Source organism: Telopea speciosissima, chromosome 7 (genome assembly GCF_018873765.1).
Source record: "Telopea speciosissima isolate NSW1024214 ecotype Mountain lineage chromosome 7, Tspe_v1, whole genome shotgun sequence".
In the NCBI taxonomy this organism is placed as follows: Eukaryota; Viridiplantae; Streptophyta; class Magnoliopsida; order Proteales; family Proteaceae; genus Telopea; species Telopea speciosissima.
Window position 1 is genome coordinate 36,839,379 of NC_057922.1, and position 21,812 is coordinate 36,861,190.

Below are 21,812 nucleotides of genomic sequence, written 5' to 3' on the forward strand. Positions count from 1 at the left end.
CGACCATTGGCTCTGTGGATATGGTCAGAGCATAGGAAAGAGCATCTCTGTGCCAACATCCACACCATTTTCCTTATGAAAAGGGAAAGAAGGCAATGGATGGAGGGCTATGCAGCCCTACCTATAAAGGTCTCCACCACATCCTGTTTTCTTGCAATGGGCTCTTGATTTGGTGACTTGACTGTTAGATGGAGGACTCTCTGAATAAACCACATATCTCAAAATCTCTTCCACATGGCCACTGATATGAGGCTTTCATCCTTAATTAAGGATCCCTGTTTCAGGTTTTTATATTTACTGATAATAGGCATTTAAGTTGCAGTCTCATGGTTTCCAGTAGCAGGTTTCATGTCTTTAGATGTTTCCATGGCATTTTCTAGCATTTTCTACATAATCCAATACCTTCCCTGCTGGCAGAGTAGGAAGCCTTCACAGAGAGGGTGTGACCCTTATACTGTTCATAAATTTAGTGGCCAGGTCTGCAAATTATTAGCAAAATTTGATGATTCAAGTCTGACAGTTTCAATCTTGATACGATGAAGCAAAGTCACCATGAGTCACCGTGATGCTTTGAGCAGTGAGCACTACATGTATCTATTTTTATTATTACTGAAAACATGGAGGATGAGGGAATGATCACCAGGTTTCTTTATAACAATCTCACAGCATTATTCTATCGAAATCATAATCCAATTGCTAATGAATGATTGGTAATAAGATTGGCATAAGCCACAACATTAGGACATGCACACTACCGACTTAGCCCAGAACTTCACATTTTACTTTTTAATGGATATCGTCCATAGAAGATCTGAATCCGATTCCACTGTGATATTCTCACTCTGTACGATGTTCGATGTGCTTATCAAACCACCAAACCTCATCTCTGTGTCATCTGGAATAATACAAATTTACCAATGTATTTAGATCCCATACCAATAAATCGAGTTTAGAGTAAGAACCATGTTATAATAATAACAATACAGAAGCAAAAATAACAATAGAATTTACTTACTCAGATCCCATTGGAGTCCAGTTGTTGTGGCCTTTGCTGATGCTACCCCAACAGGTATTAGGCCACAGTGTGGGCCCTCAACAGATGGCAGGATATGGATCTCATGACGATGAGTCCTTGGGAGAAGATAGATGAGACAATCATCAGATATCAGAACTATTCGGACATTCGAGAAACGAAAAAGCACATTTATGTTTCCAATCTCATGATCAAACCGTCCACCAAGCGCTCCTGTAACAAGAATGCATAACTGCAAGTACAGATAACCAGTGGGGAATCAAAATAAGCAAAGAAACCATAAAGAGGTAATAGGAAGAGAAAACTCAATCAACAACAGTGACCAGCTAATGAAGTCTAAAATCGAACCGGAAAAATCCAGCAGGAAATTAGGTTGAACAGGTTTGCAGAATTGGGTATAAAAGTCCAGCAAGGAGAACTCTAATAAATCAGAATAGGAAACTCAGAATTGCTCAAAATTTGTGTCGAATGGTCTGTCCTGGTAGTAGAACAGTCCTGCAGAATTTGAACAAATTCTGATAATAGAATAGTAAGATCTAGTAGAGTTCTAGAGCTACTAGGAATGTAGTAGCAGTTCCACAACCATCCTAATCGATCGAAATTCTTAAGCAGCAGCAACAGAACTTCAGAAAGGATAACAGAAACATGTACAGATTTGAACCAAAACAAATCAGCAACAAAGGAGACACTTAAAAGAACAAAACCAGAAAATCGAGTAAAAACTAGGTGCCGCATGGAGTGAAGAAACAGAAGAAATTTACCTGTGCTACTGAATTAAAGTAACAAATATAGAAGGGATAATAGTGCAGGAATCCACCTGCAGTGGTTTTTGGAATCCACCAAAACCCATGAAGAGAATCCACTCTTCTACTAAGGATTCTACCTTAGCCTTCAGTTAAAATCCACCAAGCACACTACTGAATCCACTACAGAAAAATTCAGGAAATCTGAACTGATGCATTAAACTAATAAATCTTGTATTCCTAACTCTGTAGAGTTCATATTGTAAGGGTAGAATGGGGAATAGAATATGAAATAAGCAAATGTATATGGGGTATTAATGAAGGGCAGTGATGTAATTTTACTTCTATTTTTATCCAATGTTAATATAGGTGAGAGGAATTGACAATTTCTCTCTCACCCTTCCGTGAGCAACCTTTTTTCTTCTCTTCCTGGTTTCTATTCTTACTGAAACATTTTGCAAATGCGAACTTGGTATCAGAGCATGTTTGAGAATCAGCCAGCTCTCTGGCGCTTTTCCTCGATCAGATTAAGCTGGTCATATCGTGCTCTCACCCATTGTGCTTCTTCAAGTTCAGCTTCCATCAAAACGCACAGAGAGGGGACTGATCTACGACCACCATCGATCAGGAAGACAGTCTCCATTCCATATACGAGAGAATATGGAGTGGCACCGGTTGATGTTCAGATTGAGGTGGAGTTTTTTGAGTTCTTGAAGTGAAATAGACAAGAAAGGATGCTGAACTAAGCTGGAAATCTACAGTACCAAGAACAATACTGCAAGCGGTATAGTTCATCTCTTGTTCTCTCTCATCAGGCCTCTGTTGAAGTGGGGACTAGGTCCATTGGAGTCACCCAAGGGTCCTCTTTCAAGCCCCCAAAACCACAGTTGCAAAGAAGGTGAATCCATGGTCTGCAACTTCTTTTTCTGTTAATGCTACAGTACCACCATATTCTGTTTTTGACTGCTACAGTATCTAGTGCTATTTGTATGGTTATCTATTGCTGCATTGGCTGAATTACGTTGTGTAAAGATGGTGGGTTGCTTGGAATGAACGGTTATCTATTTCTGGATTTTTTTTTTCCTTTCAAGTTCTTGTTGATTATCTATCTCTGGAATGCTGGCTGTGATGTTCTTTGATTGATTTGAGCTTCTGTTTGTCTATTGGGAAGTAATTTTTTTGGGTAGAGTGTGTAATCCCCATCTGGTGTGGGTATCCAACCAGTTCCCTCTATGTGTCTCCATATTATGTCAGAAGTTAGTCGACCAATGGAAGCCTTAACTGGTGGAACAAGTGGTGTTACCCCCAGTCCAGTCATTATGGAGATCACAAATGGCCAGATATTCATTGTCAAGTTGGATAATACTGACTATCTGAACTGGGCTCACACCGTTAGGTTATCCCTATGGAGCCATGCTGCCATAGTAAGTTGGGTTACATCACCAGAGCCATCCAGAAAGCATATCAGAAATGGGAGACAGAGAATTCAACGGTTATGACTTGGTGGTTTCCGAGGCATTACGAAGTGGTATTGGGACCAACATGGGTGTCCCCCTAGACAGACATCTGGTGGTTTCCAAGGTGGTAGACGAGGGAGAACCAAGGCTCACACTGTAATGGCTGCCCTTGAGTGCATGGGGCCTACTTCTGGACCACAGATGGACAGCTACTCCCTTACACAAGATGACATTGCAGCCTTCCAAAGGGTCATGACACAGTTGGGCAGTTCTTCTCCCACAGCTACATCTTCCCTTATTTAGTTAGGTACTTCAGCCTCTGCCCTCCATGCCCATACTTCCGCACCTTCCCCCTCTTGGGTCATTGATTCCGGCACTACCAATCACATGATCGGTATGTCTCAGTTTTACAAATCCTATTCTATTTGCTCTGGTAGAGATAAAGTTAAAATTGCTGATGGTTCACTTTCTTCTATCTCTAGCAAGGGTAGTGTTTGCGTCACTTACTCCATATCCCTAGATTCTGTTCTTCATGTCCCAAATTTTGCTACTAACCTTCTCTCAGTGAGTCATTTAACTAAGTCTTTAAACTGTTGTGTCACCTTCTTTCCTTCTCACTCACTATCTGTTTCAGGGTTTGATGACAAAGAGGATTATTGGCAGTGGACGTGAGGAGAATAGGCTCTACCTTCTTGATCCAAGACCATCTCTTTTGAAAAAGCACAACCATTTGTTTGAGGACACCATGACAGTAGTACTTTTGATACTGTGATGCTTTGGCATCGGCGTTTGGGACATCCCACCTTTTTTGTTATGAAAAAACAATTGCCCCACTTGTTCTCTTTTGTTTCTAGTTCTCATGCATTTCAATATGAACCATACTTATTTTTCAAACATTGTCAGTCTCATTATCCTTTTGTTCATCGGTCTACTACTCCTTTTCATATTTTGCACACATTAATGTTTGGGGACCTACTCCCAACACCTCCTTGTTTGGCTATTGCTATTTTGTCTCTTTTGTTGATGATTGCTCTCGTACCACTTGGGTATTTCTGTTGAAATAAAGAAAGTAATGTCTATGATCATGCTTTTAAGAATTTTACCATATTCTGTACACCTAATTTGACACTAAGGTCAAGATTATCCGATCTAATAGGGAGGTGAGTACATGTATGAGGGGCTCCAAACCTTTTTTACTAGTTATGGTATTGTCCATCAGCTTGCATATGTTGATAAACCCCAACACAATGGGTGGCTGAAGGAAAAAATCGTCATCTGTTAGAAATGACAAGAAACTTGTTGTTCGGCATGCATGACTTTAAGACTTTTTGGTTTGATGCTCTTCTTGTTGTCAAGAGGGCGGGCCTTGGTGCAACGGTAAGGTTGCTCCATTGTGACCAAGTGGTCACAGGTTCGAGTCTGGAAACAGCCTAATGTAGTCCTAGAATAGGAGATAATCCTACTAGGAGCCAGGTAAAAATCAGCTTCTGATCGAGTCTACTGTTTGAGGCAGATTTGGGGCTGTTTAGGGCAAATTTAGGGTTTAGGTTAGGTTTAGGGGTGAATGTGATATATGATAATGATCAGCAGGTCTAGGGGATTATTTTGTTATAAAAATATTGGGATTTGGATGAATTTAAAATTCCTGCAGAATTAGGGTTAGGGTTTGGGCGTTAGGTTTCAGGTTCTAGGGTGAAACTTAGGGTTTTGGATGGGAGATTGAAGTTGGGTTTTGGGTCGAGTGTAGCTAACAGTAGGAGGCTGGTTCGATCAGATTTTGGGAGGATTCTGCTGGTTAAGTTGGGCTGGACAGAATGTAGATTGATTTTAGGGTTTTGGGTTTTATGGGGAATGAAGGGAATTAGGGTTTAGATGATTAAAACAGAAATTAAAGGGGATCGATTGGGGGGAAGGAAAAGGAATGAAAACAGAATTTAAAAATTCAAACTTACAGCAGGAATCCACCGGCAGCAGCTTGAACAAAGAAGGATAGAGCCACCTTCAAAGAGAGAACCTCCCAGCCATCACGGCGTAAGGAGTCACAGGAAATCCACCTGTCCTTCTTCCTTGATAGATCCACAAGGCAACACTCCAAGGAGCAGGAGCAGCAGCAGTAGCAATCGGCAGCCAGCAAACAATCTTTTCTTTTCAAAAATTCAATTGTGGGGGAGCCTCCACGAGTTATCTTATTTATAATATGGCTTTATGCCAAATCCTAATACAAATTAATTAACTCCTCACTTAAAATCGTGGAAGGGACCTAATTAAACAAAGCTAATAACTTAAAAACCCTGAAAAGACTTAATTACCCCTATTAACTTAACTTAAAAGATTCTAACTTAAAACTACTGATTTAAAAGAAGATTCATTACTAGCCAATAGGATTTAAGAACCTATTATCCAATAGGAGCACTTCATTAAATCAGACCAATTGAACCAATTGGATGCAACCAATTTAAACAAGAAAATAAACTAAGTACGGAGAATACTAGCAAATAAACCTAACCTATGGCTCCCTACTTAAGCCCCAAGTTCAGGACTCCTTCTTCTTCTTCTTCCTACTTGGAGCTGCATCACAACCTCTCTGCGAAAGCGGGGTTAAGGCTGTGTATATTATGACCCTCCCCAAACCCCGCTGTGGTGGGAGCCTCGTGCACTGGGTACGCCCTTTTTTCTCTTCTTGTTGTCACCTTCTTGATTAATTGTATACCTTCCTTCATCCTTGGCTTTAAATCCCCTTTGGAAATCTTCTCCACTTTGTCTCCCCAAAGTGTTTGGGTATGTGTGTGCTATGTTCATATTAAAAAATTTGCACATACTAAGCTCGATCCGAAGGGCCTCAAATGTGTCTTTCTTGGATACTCTCCTACCACAAAAGGCTACAAATGTTATCATCCCTCTTCCCGGAAGAGGCTTGTCTTCAGTGAGGTTACCTTCTACAAGTCCGTTCCTTTTTTCTCTCTCCCTCCAGCCTAGGGGGAGCTGGTATAGAAGGGGAACCTAGCTTTTTGGGAGGTGACAAGCAGAATGAGGTACTGTTATAAGAAGAGAAAGGAAGACCTGGCACCAGTCCTCTTCAGATCCACTTCCTCTGCCTTATGTTTTTGAATCAGCTAACACTCCTCTTCCTTCTAGTTTAGAGCTCCCTATTGTTGTTCGGAAAGGAATAAGAACTTGTACTAACCCTATAGACAAGTTTGTTTCCTATGATGCAATCTCTCCTACAGGTCTGGCTTATTCGGCTGCCTTTTCCTCAACTCCTATTCCCAAGAATGTCAATGAGGCCATGACTAGTCCCAAGTGGAAGGAAGTTATGAATGAGGAGATGAGGTCACTTGAGAAGAATTGTACCTGGGATCTTATTGATCTTCCTGAAGCAAGGGTGCCAATAGGTTGTGGATGGGTCTACTCAATTAAATACTGATCAGATGGCACCATTGAAAGAAATAAGGAAGGTTGGTAGCCAAAGGATATAGTCAAGTGTATGGAATTGACTATCGAGAGACATTTGCTCTAGTGGCTAAGTACAACTCGATAAAAGTTCTTTTATTAATGGTTGCCAACTGGGACTGGTCATTGTATCAATTGGAGTGAAGAATGCATTTTTCCACGGGGACTTGGTAGAAGAAGTGCATAAGCAAGTTCCCCCGAGCCTCAAGTTTCCCATAGTAGAAGGTAAAGTGTGCCGCCTTAAGAATGCTCTCTACGGTCTTAAACAGTCTCCAAAGGGTTGGTTTGAGATGTTTAGATAGGCTATTTTGAAGAACGAATACGCCTAGAGTCGGGCTGATCATACATTGTTCATTCGTCAAGGTAGTGGTAATATTATAGCCTTAAGTGTCTATGTAGATGATATTGTAGTAATTGGGAATAACTGAGAGGAAATGAAGAGACTCACATCCTACTTAGCTCAGTAGTTTGAGATTAAAGACCTTGGTCCTTGAAATATTTCTTGGGAATTGAAGTGTCAAGGTCAAAAAAGGGCATAAACATCTGTCAGAGAAAGTTTGTGTTGGAGCTCATGAAAGAGATACTGATACTGGGTTGTAAACCCGCTGACTCGCCTATTGATCAGAATCATAAACTAGGTGATGATGGTGGACACTGGACATCCCTAAGTGATGTCGAGAAGTATCAAAGATTGGTGGGGAAGTTGATCTATCTATTTACATGCCCAGACATTGCTCATGTTGTTGGGGTAGTGAGTCTCTTCATGCATGCATCTAAGAGTAGGCATTTAGATGTTGTGTTACTTGTGTATCATATTCTAATGGTACCTGAAGTCCAGTCCAGGAAAAGGATTGTTGTTCCCTAGACACGACCATATGAAAATTGCGGGGTACTGATGCTGATTGGTCAAGCTCTGTTATAGATAGAAATTCTACATCAGAATATTGCACCTTTGTAGGTGGGAACCTAATAACCTGGAGAAGTAAGGAGCAATCAGTGGTGGCTAGATCAAGTGCAGAGGCAGAATTTGAAGCCATGGCACATGGAGTCTGTAAACTCCTGTGGTTGAAGAAACTAGTCCAATAGATGGGATTTGAAGCTGAGGGCCCATGTGGTTGTACTGTTACAACAAGGCTGCAATTAGCATAGCTCATAACCCGGTGCAACATGATCGTCAGAATATGTCGAAGTTGATCGACACTTCATCAAGGAAATATTGACTCCAGTTACATTTGTACTCCCTTTGTGAAAACAGGAAATCAGTTAGCTGATATGTTCACCAAATGAATCAATTCATTGCAGTTTCATACCCTCTTCAGCAAGTTGGGCATGTATGACATTTATTCTCCAGCTTAAGGGGGAGTGTTAGAGTTCATATTGTAAGGGTAGAATGGGAAATAGAATATGAAATAAGCATGACATTTATTCTCCAACTTAAGGGGGAGTGTTAGAGTACTATTGTAGGGGTAGAATGGGAAATAGAATATGAAAGAAGCATATATGTGTATGAGGTATTAATGAAGGGCAATGTGTAATAAAGTTGAGAGAAATTGACAATTGCTCTCTCACCCTTTTCTGAGGAACCTTTCTTCTTCCTCCTCTTATTCTTTTCCTTCTTCTTCTTCCTCTCTTCTCTTCCTAGTTTTTATTCTTGCTGAAACATCTTGCAAGTGCGAACTAACTCCTACCCATATTTTAGGCCCATTACAATGAAAACCCCTCGGACCAAAGGCCCAACACATAGGTCACCCAACACAAGGGAAATTTCCACTAAAATAAGCCCACTTCTGTGATTTATCTGCATCACTTACTCCACCCAAAGTGGTCACGGGTTCGAGTCTGGAAACAACCTCTCTGCGAAAGCAGGGGTAAGGCTGCGTTCATTATGACCCTCCCCAGACCCCGCAATGACGGGAGCCTCGTGCATTGGGTACGCCCTTTACTTGCTCCACCCAAAAAATGGGGTGTGGGGTTGCTTTGGCACTCAGATTGCAGATTCACAACCTTGGGAGCAAGACCAACCCAATCTCCCAATTTAAAATTTTCAGACTTCCTCTCATGTGAACTGCCCAATCATGCTTGTTCTTTCTTCCTAGTCTCTCCAGAAATGTGGATGTTGCACTTCAGGCTTCACCTATTCCCTCCTCTCCTCTTTACCTTAACTCAACTCCAAAAATTAAAAAGAACTAAGTCGTAGCACAACTATTAGGGGGTTGGCCAGTTGGCTACACAAACCCTTTTCCAGTATTCCAATCTATTGAAGGTAATACTAAGGTCATACCACACGTTAAATAAAAGGGTAAATTACACGTCACCCCCTGGTTTTCAAACGAAACTCAGATCACCCCCTGGTTTTTGAAAAAACTCAATTCACCCCCTGGTTTAGACCCCAATATGACAAATTAGTCTCTACTGTTAATTTTATGCTGTTAAGTGATGATGTTAGCCAGTTAAATAAATTTAAATCCCTAAACTACCCTTGACATCCAAACATAGATTTTGAAGGGTAGTATTGTAAATTTAATTCTACTGTTTTAGTACAAGGGTAAACTAGTCCTTTCACACCAATAACTAACAGCAGACTAACACCGTTACTGTAGAGGGGGTGATTTGAGTTTTTTCAAAAACCAGGGGGTGATCTGAGTTTCGTTTGAAAACCAAGGGGTGATGTGTAATTTACCCTAAATAAAAATACTCAAGTTTTATCTAACTACTATACACCTTCAACTTGCACCATGGGCCTGAACAGAGGTTTCTGAATCCACATCTCCATAAATGTAGATCTGACTAGGAAACATACTTATGGATCCACTTCCAAACCCAAGTCAAATAAAGTAGGAATACGAATTAGGAATAGCTCAGATTTGGATAAGAAACGCTCCAATTTATCATCACCATCATCATTTTGGGGCATATGGCAAGACCCACCAACCAAAAAATCCAAATATTGATAACCTCAATCCAACCAACTACTTGAGATCAGCAGCACAAATACTATTCCACCATAAACAAGGGTTGGTTACACAAAAAGGATTCACGCAGCCAACCACACATAGTTGGGATGGGATTTGGTTCGAGTCTTAAAGGTGGCCACTATGCACAAAAAATGCCAATGGTTAGGACCAACTTCAAAGTCACCCTCCCAGGACCTTGCATAGGTGGGACCAGCACTGGGTAATGGTCCTTTTATTGTGACTAACACATCTCAATATGCACATCATCACTCTCATTTTATGTATGTGTTTGATCTGGACTGTCTAACATTCTGCTACACAAAGGACACCAGCCTTACAGCTCTCTCATGAAGTCCACCCTCTTCTACTCCCATGGACAACATCCCCTGCTACTTCCCCTTCTACTGGATGATAAAGCCAAGACATGAAGAATCAATGATTTAAAACATTTCCCAGTCACCGACTTAAATGCTTCTTCATGCCTACTCCTTCAGACCTATTCTTTTATGCAAATGGCTTGTTGTCTACCTAAGGCAAACTAAAACCAGTTTCTAACACACTAATTTCATGTCTTAGTTTTGATCAATCATTCCCTCCCAAAGTTACATGTCATGGCACAAAAGCTAGATACCATTTGGTGAAGCTGAAAATATCTCCCATGCTCTTGGAAAAAGGAACCATAGTACTTTTTGCCCATTCATCCAACATTTCTTTAGTTCTGGTGATCTCTTTTGAACAACTTAGTTAACCATTATGACAGTGCCCTATAACTTCCAAATCTTGGCAAAGATACCGTCTGGTCGTAAGGCATTCCCTACCTTTGCCTTCCTAAATGCCTGTCTTCGTATTACCTAATTCAAAGAGAGCAACTAGTCTCAAATTTCATAAATGTTGTCAAGCCCTCCCAAACTATCATCCTCTATGCTGTAAAAGTTTAAAACTATGTATCCATGAAACTATCCATTAATTTAAAATCTAAAGACTCATAATTATAGGGGTATTCGTAGGAACTGTAATTGTGTAAACAGAGTTTATGCCCTCTAATAATATACCATTTTTATACAGAGGATACACTCAAAACAGGTCAACCCCCTAATTATCCTTGCAAACAGAGCATCATTTAAAGTAATCACATTCAAATTTGCTGTCATAGTTACAATATGAAATTGCTGCAACTGTGTCAAAGAAACAATTTGAACACCTACACTGCAAAGAGAAGAATTTAGCAATAATGATAGAATTAAACTGAGAAATTCTATCAAGTAAGGTAAATTCAACAGAGATATGCTAATTAACAAGATTTTTTTTTTTTTTTTTGGAAAGACTGGCATGTCACTTACATTGGACTTGTCTGGCATAAAGTCTTGGATAAAAGATATACATTTGTGAAGATCTGTGGTGTCCTGGTCTTGTGATTCATCAAGTATCTTGGTACCCTGCAATCATTGAGGAGACATAAACATCTGGAGCAAGTAACATGGTCAACTACGAACAGATAAAGAACATAATGATAGTATGACACTGGGGGGGGGGCATCATTTCCATATTGACACAGAAGAAAGGAAGCCTATTCCTATAAATAACATCAGCTTGAACCAATGTTTTTGAAAAGAAACAAGATGCCAGACCGTTTAGCAGTTCAAATGTCCTGGTCCAGAAAGTCAAACAATCACATGTTAACTCAACTCAACTCCTAAAGCCTTATCCCAACTACTTCAAGATGGCCATACAAATCCCACATCAACACTTTATCATACAAATATTTGAAGTATGTCAAATATGAGTGACATGGGATCACCCCAAATGACTGAAACAACTTGGTCTGAAGTATATGAGCATTGAAGTTAGAAGGTTTATTAGCAAGTCAACAGTCTTGAGCACCAAACAGCTAGAGACAAACTGTTGGCCATCTATATTTAGTGCAAGGGCGTACCCAGTGCACAAAGCTCCCGCCACTGCAAGGTCTGGGGAGGGTCATAATGTACGCAGCCTTACCCCCACTTCGCAGAGAGGCTGTTTCCAGAGACTCGAACCCGTGACCACCTTGGTCACAATGGAGCAACCTTACCATTGCACCAAGGTCCCCCCTCAAAGGCTGTACCCAGTGCACAAGGCTCCCGCGTTTAGCAAGGTCTGAAGAGGGTCAAATGTACCTATTGTCCTGCCCAAGAAGACCAACAAATAATGGCTAGAACCCTTACAAACTAGATGGAGGTACGGGTATCAAATATGTTAAGGCATGCACAACTTACACCCTCAATCTTGGGGTATTTTTATTGACAAAATGCATTTTATGGGTTATAAGCTTTCTATTATTTTATTTCTACTTTTCAGTCAGTATAGAGCTTCTAATTTCTAGACAGTATCTCAAATTAAGAAATTCTCTATAGCTTAGCCACCTGCCAATGGTCCAATAATTACTCCTATGTCATAACCAAATATCCTGGAGCACATGAAACCAATGTTTTGGGGATCCTGACCATTCTTGCTGTATGGCCTGGTAGTCTAACCAACCCAGATGCAAAATAAAGAATGACACATTATCAGTGTATCGTATATAAGTGTAACAATGATAAAACACCAGGCTTTTTCCCTAATGGTGTGCCTGTTGCTACTTATACAGAAAGGTTCAAGTATTTTAAATGCCCTATTTTGCAGTTTTTATAACACCATGCATCCATGCCCCAATACTCTGAGAAACCAGTTTTAATGGTTTGAACGGCTTGACAATTTGGAGCAGATGGAGTTTTGACTCAACTTGAAACCGTCTTGACTCTTGAGTTAGGAGTGATCATCCTCCCTTACAGTTGATGTTCAAGTCAGTCTGACTGCTGGGGGCAACAAATCCATCATAGTACTATTACGGATGAAAATTCTAAAAGTCTTCAGAGTTTCCAAATGTTTGTTAGGAATCATTGCAACATGGTAAATGGCCATCATATGTACAGCATTGTTGATGCTAATCAAAATATGCACATTCTGCTTCTCTTGTTTATGGTATACCAAAATATAAGAGCACTGTTTTTCTTTACCAATCGATTAAATTCTTATATATTCCATTCTCTAGTTCAGTATTCTTTCCTGCATACATGGTCAATAAGCTATGATCCATGTACAGATATTGACATACAACTTGTGAGTCATCCAAACAATACATGGCTACTCCGGTACTCCCTACTTGAAAGCAAAGCCAGAAGTGGAGTACTTTAAAAACTAATGACCCATAGAAACAAAAAATCACCAGGTGAAATACATTGGAGTTCTCTCTCTATACTCAATCACACCACCTCAAAAATTTGGAGTGAAAATGACTCATCAGCCTAATTTTGAGATTTAAAGTGAAAAAATAAAAAGGTAATATAGAACTGATTCCCAACTAGACAACTAGGAACCAACCCCATAACAGGATCATTCAATATTAAAATCAGTATCAAATCTGGTCAATCGGATAGACAGAAGACAGGTTAACAACCAGAAAGACTCAAAACTCCAAAATTAGTAACTACCAAGAACTACCCATCGGCAGAACAGATCAGAACCAAGTTTTGGTCTATGGATGAGTCTGGTTATTAGGTATGAACCCCAGAATATCTCACGCATTCAATGGTTAAAAGTAGAGATATAACCCTTTTATAGTTGCAGCAAAAAAACATGAAAGCAGGGGAACCGCAAATCAATTCTGACAGCAGTAACCCAGACTTAGATGGTAGGGAAGAAGGATATGTAGGAATCTCACCTAACGTAGAGAAGGTGTTAGGAGTAAGGGGGAGCCGTGAATAGGGAGCTAGCGTCAGCTCCTATTCACAACTCCTCTAATGAGGGGTATTTTTGTCTATGGGTTTTTATTGTTTACCCCATTTAATTTATGGTATTAGGGAGCAGTCACTTTAACGGCTGCAGTCCCAATTGTGCAGTTCTTCTTTCTCCTTCTCCTCTCTTCTTCTTTCTTCTTCTTCTTCTTCACTTAATCTAATATGGTATCAAAGCTAGGACTGTAGGAGTCAATCTAACATCCTCGAACCTTCTCCATTTTCTTCGTTTGGATCAAAACAAGGTTGCGACTTTGGAGACCTAAAGCTTTGAGGATTTCGTGATCTTACTGTGAAGGGGATGCAGCACCCTATGCTGCAACTTTGTGGAACTGTTTGAGACTAGTTCATGTCTACATAAAAGAACTAGGTCTCAATTTTTGGTATGTATGAAGGTTGAGATCGATTCAGGTGCTGTTTTGCGATTTGGAGACTGATATTGTTCTTTCTTTTTTTCTGAATCGATTTATTGGAGGGTATTTATTTTACTGGCTGGTGTATTGATTTCACTACAAAAATCAATTCCAGAAATTTTCGTGGTTGATTGAAGCTCTTGTCTTCTTGCTGGCTGGTGTTTGTTGGTTGTGAGTGATTGAAGATCATATCACCCTGCTGTCCTACAGTTACAGAACTGTTTGTACTTTCAGAAGTGTTTGCAAGTTGAGAAGTACTTGCTGTCCTCTGTCCGAGACTGCTCTGTGAATTTCAGAAGTGTTGGCAAGTTGAGAAGTGCTTGCTGTCCTCTGTCCGAGACTGCTCTGTGAAGATTCAAGGTGTTTAGTTAACCATGGGTGATGCAAAGACGACTGTGACTGAACTGTCCTCTTCTCATCGCATTACCGAAAGGAAACTTGAAGGGATTTCTAATTTTCAGCAATGGAAAAAGGTGGTTCGATTGGCCTTGACGGGGCGTGATCAACAGGATCATCTCACAAAGCCAAAACCTGAAGGAGACACGACATGGGATACAGTGGATGCACGAATATTGAGTCAGATGTTGAACTCAATGGATAATCAAATTGCAGACCTGGTTACTCACATTGACACAGTAAAGGATTTATGGGACTACTTGAATGTCCTCTATTCTGGGAAGGACAACTTGTCTCGGATTTATGACCTGTCCCAAGCATTTTATAAAGTGGATCAGAAGACTCTGAGTGTAACCCAATATTTTGCGGAATTCAAGCGACTATATGAGGAGCTATTCCAATCTTCCTCTCACATCTAATGTGAAGGAGATGCAACAATAGCGAGAGCAGCTGGCCGTTATGGTATTTTTGGGTGGACTTCGAAAAGAATTTGAGCCAGTACGGTCTCAAATTCTTGGTAGGGATAGAGTCACCACACTTCCAGAAGCTTTTTCTCGCCTTTTACGGGTTTCTCGTGAGAACAGCCAAGACTCCACCCATGGTAATGAGAGTTCAGCACTTGCAGCCTTTCCCAACCGTGGGCCTAGTGGTGGGACAGGTACGGGCAGCAGTGGTGGTGGCCGTGGTCGTGGGTCAGGGAACAGTAACGCACCCACATCCGGTACTTCAGAGACTTCAGGACAGGTGCGCATTTGTCATCATTGTGGCAGAGCTGGTCACATTCAGTGCTTTTGTTGGAAGCTTCATGGTAAACCACCTCAGTTTGCGAATTCAGCCAGCAATGATCCGGTGGTTACTCCTCCTTCCAAGCACGAGGGTAAAAACAGATGGATCGTGTCGATGAAGATTATGAGCGATTTACTCAATTTCAGAATTCTCAGTCATCTCAGTTCTCCACTGCTACCCTAGTTCAGCCAGGTAATGCTATTGCATGCCTATCATCTACTTCTCGTCCCTGGATCATTGATTCAGGTGCTTCGGACCATATGACTGGAGCATCAGGTATTTTTTCTTTATTTCGTGAATCTTCTTCCAATGTTGTGTTAGCCGATGGGTCTTTTGCTAAAGTTCGGGGTACAGGCACTGTGCAAGTTACCCCCTCTTTGTCGTTGTCCTCCGTTTCTTACTTGCCCAAATTTCCTTTTAATTTATTATCTGTTCGAAAATTTACCAAAGCTAACAATTGTTCTGTTACCTTTTTTCCTGATTATTGTGAGTTTCAGGATCTCCAGTCGAGGAAGACGATTGGTAGAGGTCGCGTATCTGGGGAACTGTATCTTCTTGACGACGCATCCACTGTGGCGTGTTCGAGTGTGGCACTTCCTCATCAGATTCATTGTCGTTTGGGTCATCCTTCCTTACAGAGTTTGAAGATTTTAGATAGTCGATTTCAGTCCTTGTCTAGTTTACAGTGTGAGTCTTTTCAATTTGGGAAACTTCACCGTGTAAGTTATCCCCCTCAAGTCAATAACAGGGCTGTCCAACCCTTTTCTTTAGTTCATTCTGATGTGTGGGGTCCGTGTCCTGTTACTTCTGTGCTGGGTTTTTGTTACTTTGTCACTTTTGTAAATGAGTTTTCCAGAATTACCTGGATTTATTTAATGAAAGATCGTTCTGAATTATTTTCCATTTTCTGTACTTTTGTGCTTGAAATTCAGAATCAATTTACTACTTCCTTGAAAGTTCTTTGCAGTGACAATGCAAAAGAATATTTTTCTGCTCCCTTTAATGAGTTTATGGTTCAGCATGGGATCATTCATCAGTCCTCCTGTGCGGAAACACCCCAACAAAATGGTGTAGCCGAGAGGAAGAACAGACATCTGATGGAAGTTACTCGATCTCTTTTATTTGAGATGAAAGTAGGCTAAAATTTTTTGGGCTGATGCTGTTTTGACTGCATGTTATCTTATTAACCACATGCCGTCTTCTGTTTTGGGTGGTGGTATTCCATATTCTTTGTTGTTCCCTTCCCATCCATTGTTTGTCTTACCCCCCCCCCCCCCCCGTGTTTTTGGGTGTGTTTGTTTTATTCGGAATCATCGTCCTGGTCGCTCTAAGTTGGATCCTAGAGCTCTTAAATGTCTTTTCGTGGGGTATTCTAAAACCCAAAAGGGTTACCGTTGTTATTCGTTTGATTTAAGGAAGTTCTTTGTTACCGCTGATGTCTCCTTCTTTGAATCTACTCCATTTGTTGCATCCTCGCTGCCTGCTTCAGAGTTGGACGATGATCTCCCACTTTATGTTGTCGATACTTCTTCTACTATGTAGGATCCATTGCCTCATGTGCCACCTCCCACACAACCACTGGTTGTTTTTCGCCGTCGCCCACCCGATGAGCCGACACATCGCATTACACCTATGGAGAGATACAGTACCCAGGCAGCACCATCTCCCACGTCCTCCTCGCCTTCAGATCCCCCTCCAGGTAATTCCTCCTCGGCTACTGTACCTCCTATTTCTGATCTTGATGTTCCTATTGCTACCCGTAAGGGGGTTCGGAGTTGTACCCAACACCCTATTAATTGTTTTGTGTCCTATGCTCGTTTGTCCTCTTCTTTTGTTGCTTGTTTATCTACTATTGACAGTTATCCTATTCCTAAGTCGGTGGTAGAGGCCTTGGCTCACCCTGGGTGACTGGCTACCATGACTGAGGAGTTATCTTCTCTGAAGGACAATCAGACATGGGATCTTGTTTCTTTACCCTCTGGTAAGTCCGCTATTGGTTGCCGCTAGATATTTGTGGTGAAGGTTAATCCTGATGGGTCTGTAGCTCGGTTGAAGGCCCGTCTTGTTGCTAAAGGCTATGCCCAGGTTTATGGTGTGGACTATCTTGATACTTTCTCTCCGGTTGCAAAACTTACTTCTGTCCGCATTTTGATTTCATTGGCTGCTATACATCACTGGCAGTTGTTTCAGCTCGACGTCAAGAATGCATTCTTGCATGGGGACCTTCTTGAGGAGGTGTATATGGAGCAACCTCCTGGTTTTGTTGCTCAGGGGAAGTCTGGTAAGGTATGTAAGTTGAGGAAATCTTTGTATGGGCTGAAACAGTCACCAAGAGCGTGGTTTGGCTGTTTTACAGATGTTGTGTTGGAATTTGGTTTGACTCGGTCTGAGAGTGATCACTCAGTGTTTTTCAAGCAGTCAGATGCAGAAAGGATATTTTTGGTAGTTTATGTAGATGATATTGTTATCACAGGGGATGACTCTTCAGGCATTGAGAACTTAAAGACATATTTGAGACAGCAATTCCAGACTAAGGACCTGGGACGACTGAAGTATTTCTTGGGTATTGAGGTAGCTCAATCAAGGAAAGGGATTTCTCTCTCACAGCGAAAGTATGTGCTTGATTTACTTTCAGAGACAGGATTACTGGGATCTAGGCCTTTGGATACTCCTATGGATCCAAATGTGAAACTTATGGCAGAGGATGGGGATGTTCTGGATGATCCAGAGAAGTATCGAAGGCTTGTAGGGAAACTCAACTATTTGACTGTGACTAGACCTGACATCTCTTTTCCTGTCAGTGTGCTGAGTCAATTTATGTCCGCCCCTCGGACAACTCATTGGGAGGCAGTTATAAGGGTGTTGCGATATATTAAGAAGGATCCAGGGCGTGGTCTCTTATACTCTAATCATGGTCATAGAAGGATTGATGGATTTACTGATGCGGATTGGGCAGGATCTCCTATTGATCGAAAGTCTATTTCGGGCTATTGTGTCTTTGTTGGAGGGAACCTAGTTTCATGGAAGATCAAGAAACAGACTATAGTAGCTCGATTTAGTACAGAGTTGGAGTATCGGGCTATGGCTCATGGCACTTGTGAACTAATGTGGATTAGACAGTTGATGACTGAACTTGGATTTGGTGATGATTCTCCTATGCTGTTGTGGTGTGACAATCAGGCGGCTATTCATATTTCTGAGAATCCTGTGTTTCATGAGAGAACAAAACACATTAAGGTTGATTGTCATTTTGTTCGTGAGAAGCTGCAGCAAGGGATTATTTCTCCTCGTCATATTCGCACTGGGGAGCAGCTTGCTGATTTGTTCACCAAGCCTTTGGGAAGTATGAGAGTAAATTATATTTGTACCAAGCTGGGCATGATTAACAACATCTATGCTCCAGCTTGAGGGGGAGTGTTAGGAGTAAGGGGGAGCCGTGAATAGGGAGCTAGCGTCAGCTCCTATTCACGACTCCTCTAATGAGGGGTATTTTTGTCTATGGGTTTTTATTGTTTACCCTATTTAATTTATGGTATTAGGGAGCAGTCACTTTAACGGCTGCAGTCCCAATTGTGCAGTTCTTCTTTCTCCTTCTCCTCTCTTCTTCTTTCTTCTTCTTCTTCTTCACTTAATCTAATAGAAGGTATCGCACCTATCTCCACAAGGGCATCTCACCCAAGCTATCTCTCACAGCAGCTGAATCACAAAGCAAACCAGCATAAAGCCATTCTTCTTTTTTTTCCAAACTCAAATCACAGGCAATAGGAGCCCATTATCTTTATTTATAACATGTTACATAGTCATTACAAACTTAGCAACTCCCAATAGCAAGGGGAGGCTGCTGGGCTGCCAATAAAACTGAAAAGGTAGAAACTTGCTAGAAAAATAGAAACTCTAGGTATTGACTCAATAATAATACAAGAAAATATAAAGCACTGAAAATAGAAACTAATATATAATACCCTAACAAATATTGGCAGGATCTTATCCAAGCCAACTGTCGATATTGGGCCCCACAGCACTGTTTCGTGAACAGTAACTTCATGAACAGTGTTTTGGTCCTTTTCTTTTTTATGCTTCAATCTTCATCAAAAGCTTCCACAATGATTACTCAAATAGGGAAAGAAAGTGGCCTTGCACTCCAGAAGGATATTCTGACCTGCTTCGGATCTGCTGCTACCGAGGAAACAGTGAGTCGTTGGTTGTTGCTGGAACGAGGATGCAACACCTCATCTCAATTGTGGGACCCATTTTTTATGGAGAAAATGGAGACATATGAAGGAATCTCTCTCTCTCTCTCTCTCTCTCTCTCTCTCTCATGATTTCAATTCCCAAACCCTTAACTTAAGGCTTCACCAACACAATGTGCCTTTTACTCAATATCATCACAAATAAAGGGATCAATCTGTAACTTTCTAACCATTTGCAAAGAAAGATAAAGATCACCAACATTCGCATACCCAATCGAGATAAGCAATGTTCACGCAGCCAAAAGTTTTAATTCAGTTCGGTTTTTTATTGGGTCATAATAATCAGAAAATTGTAGTTTATTTTCAACCTTGCTCCATCAAATGGAGGGATGTTACCTATTGATAAAAGGGTGGTTTCACAGAAAAATCAGAAGTATAGAATTGTGCGACAGAGGATTTGTGCCCTGGGCCGATGAGAATTGATTTTTGCTAAGAGAGAACTCTTGGGCATTAGGGGGAAAATTAGGATTGAAATTTTAGAGTCGAAAATCTGTCACTGTTTTCTTCAAAAAGTGGGTCCCACAGTCGCTACCTCATCCCAACAACAGTCATCAACCCTGTTAGCCTAGTAACAGCAAATCCGAAGCGATTCAGACTCCAAATCATAATTTTACCATTCTAATGTAGATCCCTTTTTCTTGACTTCATCAATTGAAAACAATTAACTGCTTGTGGAACTTTATTGCTGGCTTACCAAATTTGAGTAAAACTCCTGTACATCTGTTCTAATTGAATCCATATCGCCTTTGATTACATCTGGCTTGCACCTGGACAGAAGCAGAAAGACTGTATCACAAAGCAAATTGTGAAAAGAAGAGATGGGAGGTGACTTAAATGCATAAAGCCAAGGACAAAGATCAAGATAATACAAGGTCAAACACCAATAATTACGGAAAACATATCTAGTGTTAAATCTGGAAGCTATAATCTCATCCATATTTTGCTCATTGCTAGAAATGTTAAATGAAACTTATAGCAGACATCGATTAAGTATCATTAACACATTGACATACAAACAAGTTGTCTGACCCATTGAATAAAGAGGTTCATTTGGATGAGAAATTAACAATAGGGTGCAATTCAAGGTCACTTATGCATGCAACGAAGTGGCCTACAGTATAAACGTAATAGAAAATTAGAAGCCATCAGAAATTAAAGTTTCATGGACTGAGAATATATAGATTAGGAAGAACCTAGGTTCCGAACCAGGCCATGTGACAACGAAGACAACACAGAGAAGCTAACCAGCACACTTGAAATGTAAGAAGAAAACTTACAAGTCGGCCTAAATAATATCTTGTAGCATTAGTTAGATTAGAAGGTTGACCACTTGACCATATGTTCATTAGCAGCAAATTTGGTGACAATATACAGGAAGTTTTAACATAAATTCCATTCCAAGCTGGGTGACATTCAAAGATCCCCAGGTCTGAAAGAAAGCCCAACGGAATTTATTATCAACACTCTATGCCCAAATCCTGCCTGCGTAATCTCTTTAACATCATTATAAAAATTACACAAACACAAAAGAAGGTGCTTAATAAACAGGCAAAATTCTTTGTTTACATCAGCCAAACAGAGTATGCATACTGAATCATCACTTAATAACTTATCTCAATTAGGATTGGAAATTACAAATTTATAGCCACACTGAACAATAAAAGGAAAATAAAGAGAAAAAGAATAAGAACCTGTTTCGGACATGTTCAGAATTTTCTTGAGGGAACAACTCAGGCATTTCATCGTATAAGCGATTGGCTCCTCCATCTGCACAAAGACGCAACTGTGCTGCTCTACAAAAACGATCAAAACTCTAACACTTGAGATCCGCAGACGCTTCAATCAAAGAATACACAAAAATATAATACCACAAAGAATACCCAAAAAAAAAAAAAAAAAAAAGAAAACAGGGAAACCAGAGACAAGGACAAATACCATACTTCCATAATAGAGGGAAAAATCGAGGGAGGCTTTGGTTAAGCACAACAAGGGCGTACGTTGGACTAGGCTTGTTGCTGTCAACTGGGGTTGAAGGAAGAAGAAAGCTGGAACAATGAGACATCAAATCCATCAGGCCTTCGTTGGGTTTTTCTCTTCCAAGTTCCAAGGCCACCCACGACTTGTTTTGGAGGGAGAGGAAGACGAACGGAGAAGCAAGCCGAGTTGATGACGACTCCGTTGACCCTTCGTTTGGTTTGAAACTCTATTTGGCAGTTCGTTAAGAGTTGACAACTGTACGTGATCTGAAACCTGGCTACCTTTGACTCCTGATGCCATATCTCCAATTTCCAAACATGAATGAACCTTTCTTTCTTTCATATCTACCCACCAGGTGAGGATGAGCTGCGGACGCCTGTCTTTTCCCCCTTTTGATAAGACTCCCCCGCCACTCATGCCCTGTCCCGCGGCCCCATTGTTGCCGCCGGCCCTTGTTAGGCCCCCCAACTTTGGGCGTACCTACAGCATCACACAAGAGGAGTAAGGAGCTTAGGAGTAGGGGTGTCAATAAAGCCCTGCTGCC

General features: G+C 40.9%; 1 protein-coding gene across 1 annotated transcript; it reads right to left on the minus strand.

Annotated features, from left to right (window-relative positions):
• Positions 1 to 749: 749 nt before the first annotated feature.
• On the minus strand, positions 750 to 21,521 carry LOC122666706 (thiamine pyrophosphokinase 1-like). Its single transcript, XM_043862754.1, has 6 exons — positions 21,232 to 21,521; positions 20,983 to 21,084; positions 19,986 to 20,058; positions 10,978 to 11,073; positions 1,016 to 1,265; positions 750 to 895 (listed from the first exon to the last, which is right to left on the minus strand). Exons 1-6 carry the CDS (start codon positions 21,360 to 21,362, stop codon positions 780 to 782), a joined length of 768 nt encoding a protein of 255 aa, XP_043718689.1. The 5' UTR covers positions 21,363 to 21,521; the 3' UTR covers positions 750 to 779.
• Between the last annotated feature and the right edge of the window lie 291 nt (positions 21,522 to 21,812).

Coding starts and splice junctions, on each gene's coding strand:
- LOC122666706 (XM_043862754.1), bottom strand. CDS start 21,362: ATGGATTTGATGTCTCATTGTTCCAGCTTTCTTCTTCCTTCAACCCCA. Junction 21,085..21,231: donor TTTTTCCCTCTATTATGGAA/GTATGGTATTTG, acceptor TCGTTTTTGTAG/AGCAGCACAGTTGCGTCTTT. Junction 11,074..19,985: donor AGGAGTTTTACTCAAATTTG/GTAAGCCAGCAA, acceptor CAATGATTGCAG/GGTACCAAGATACTTGATGA.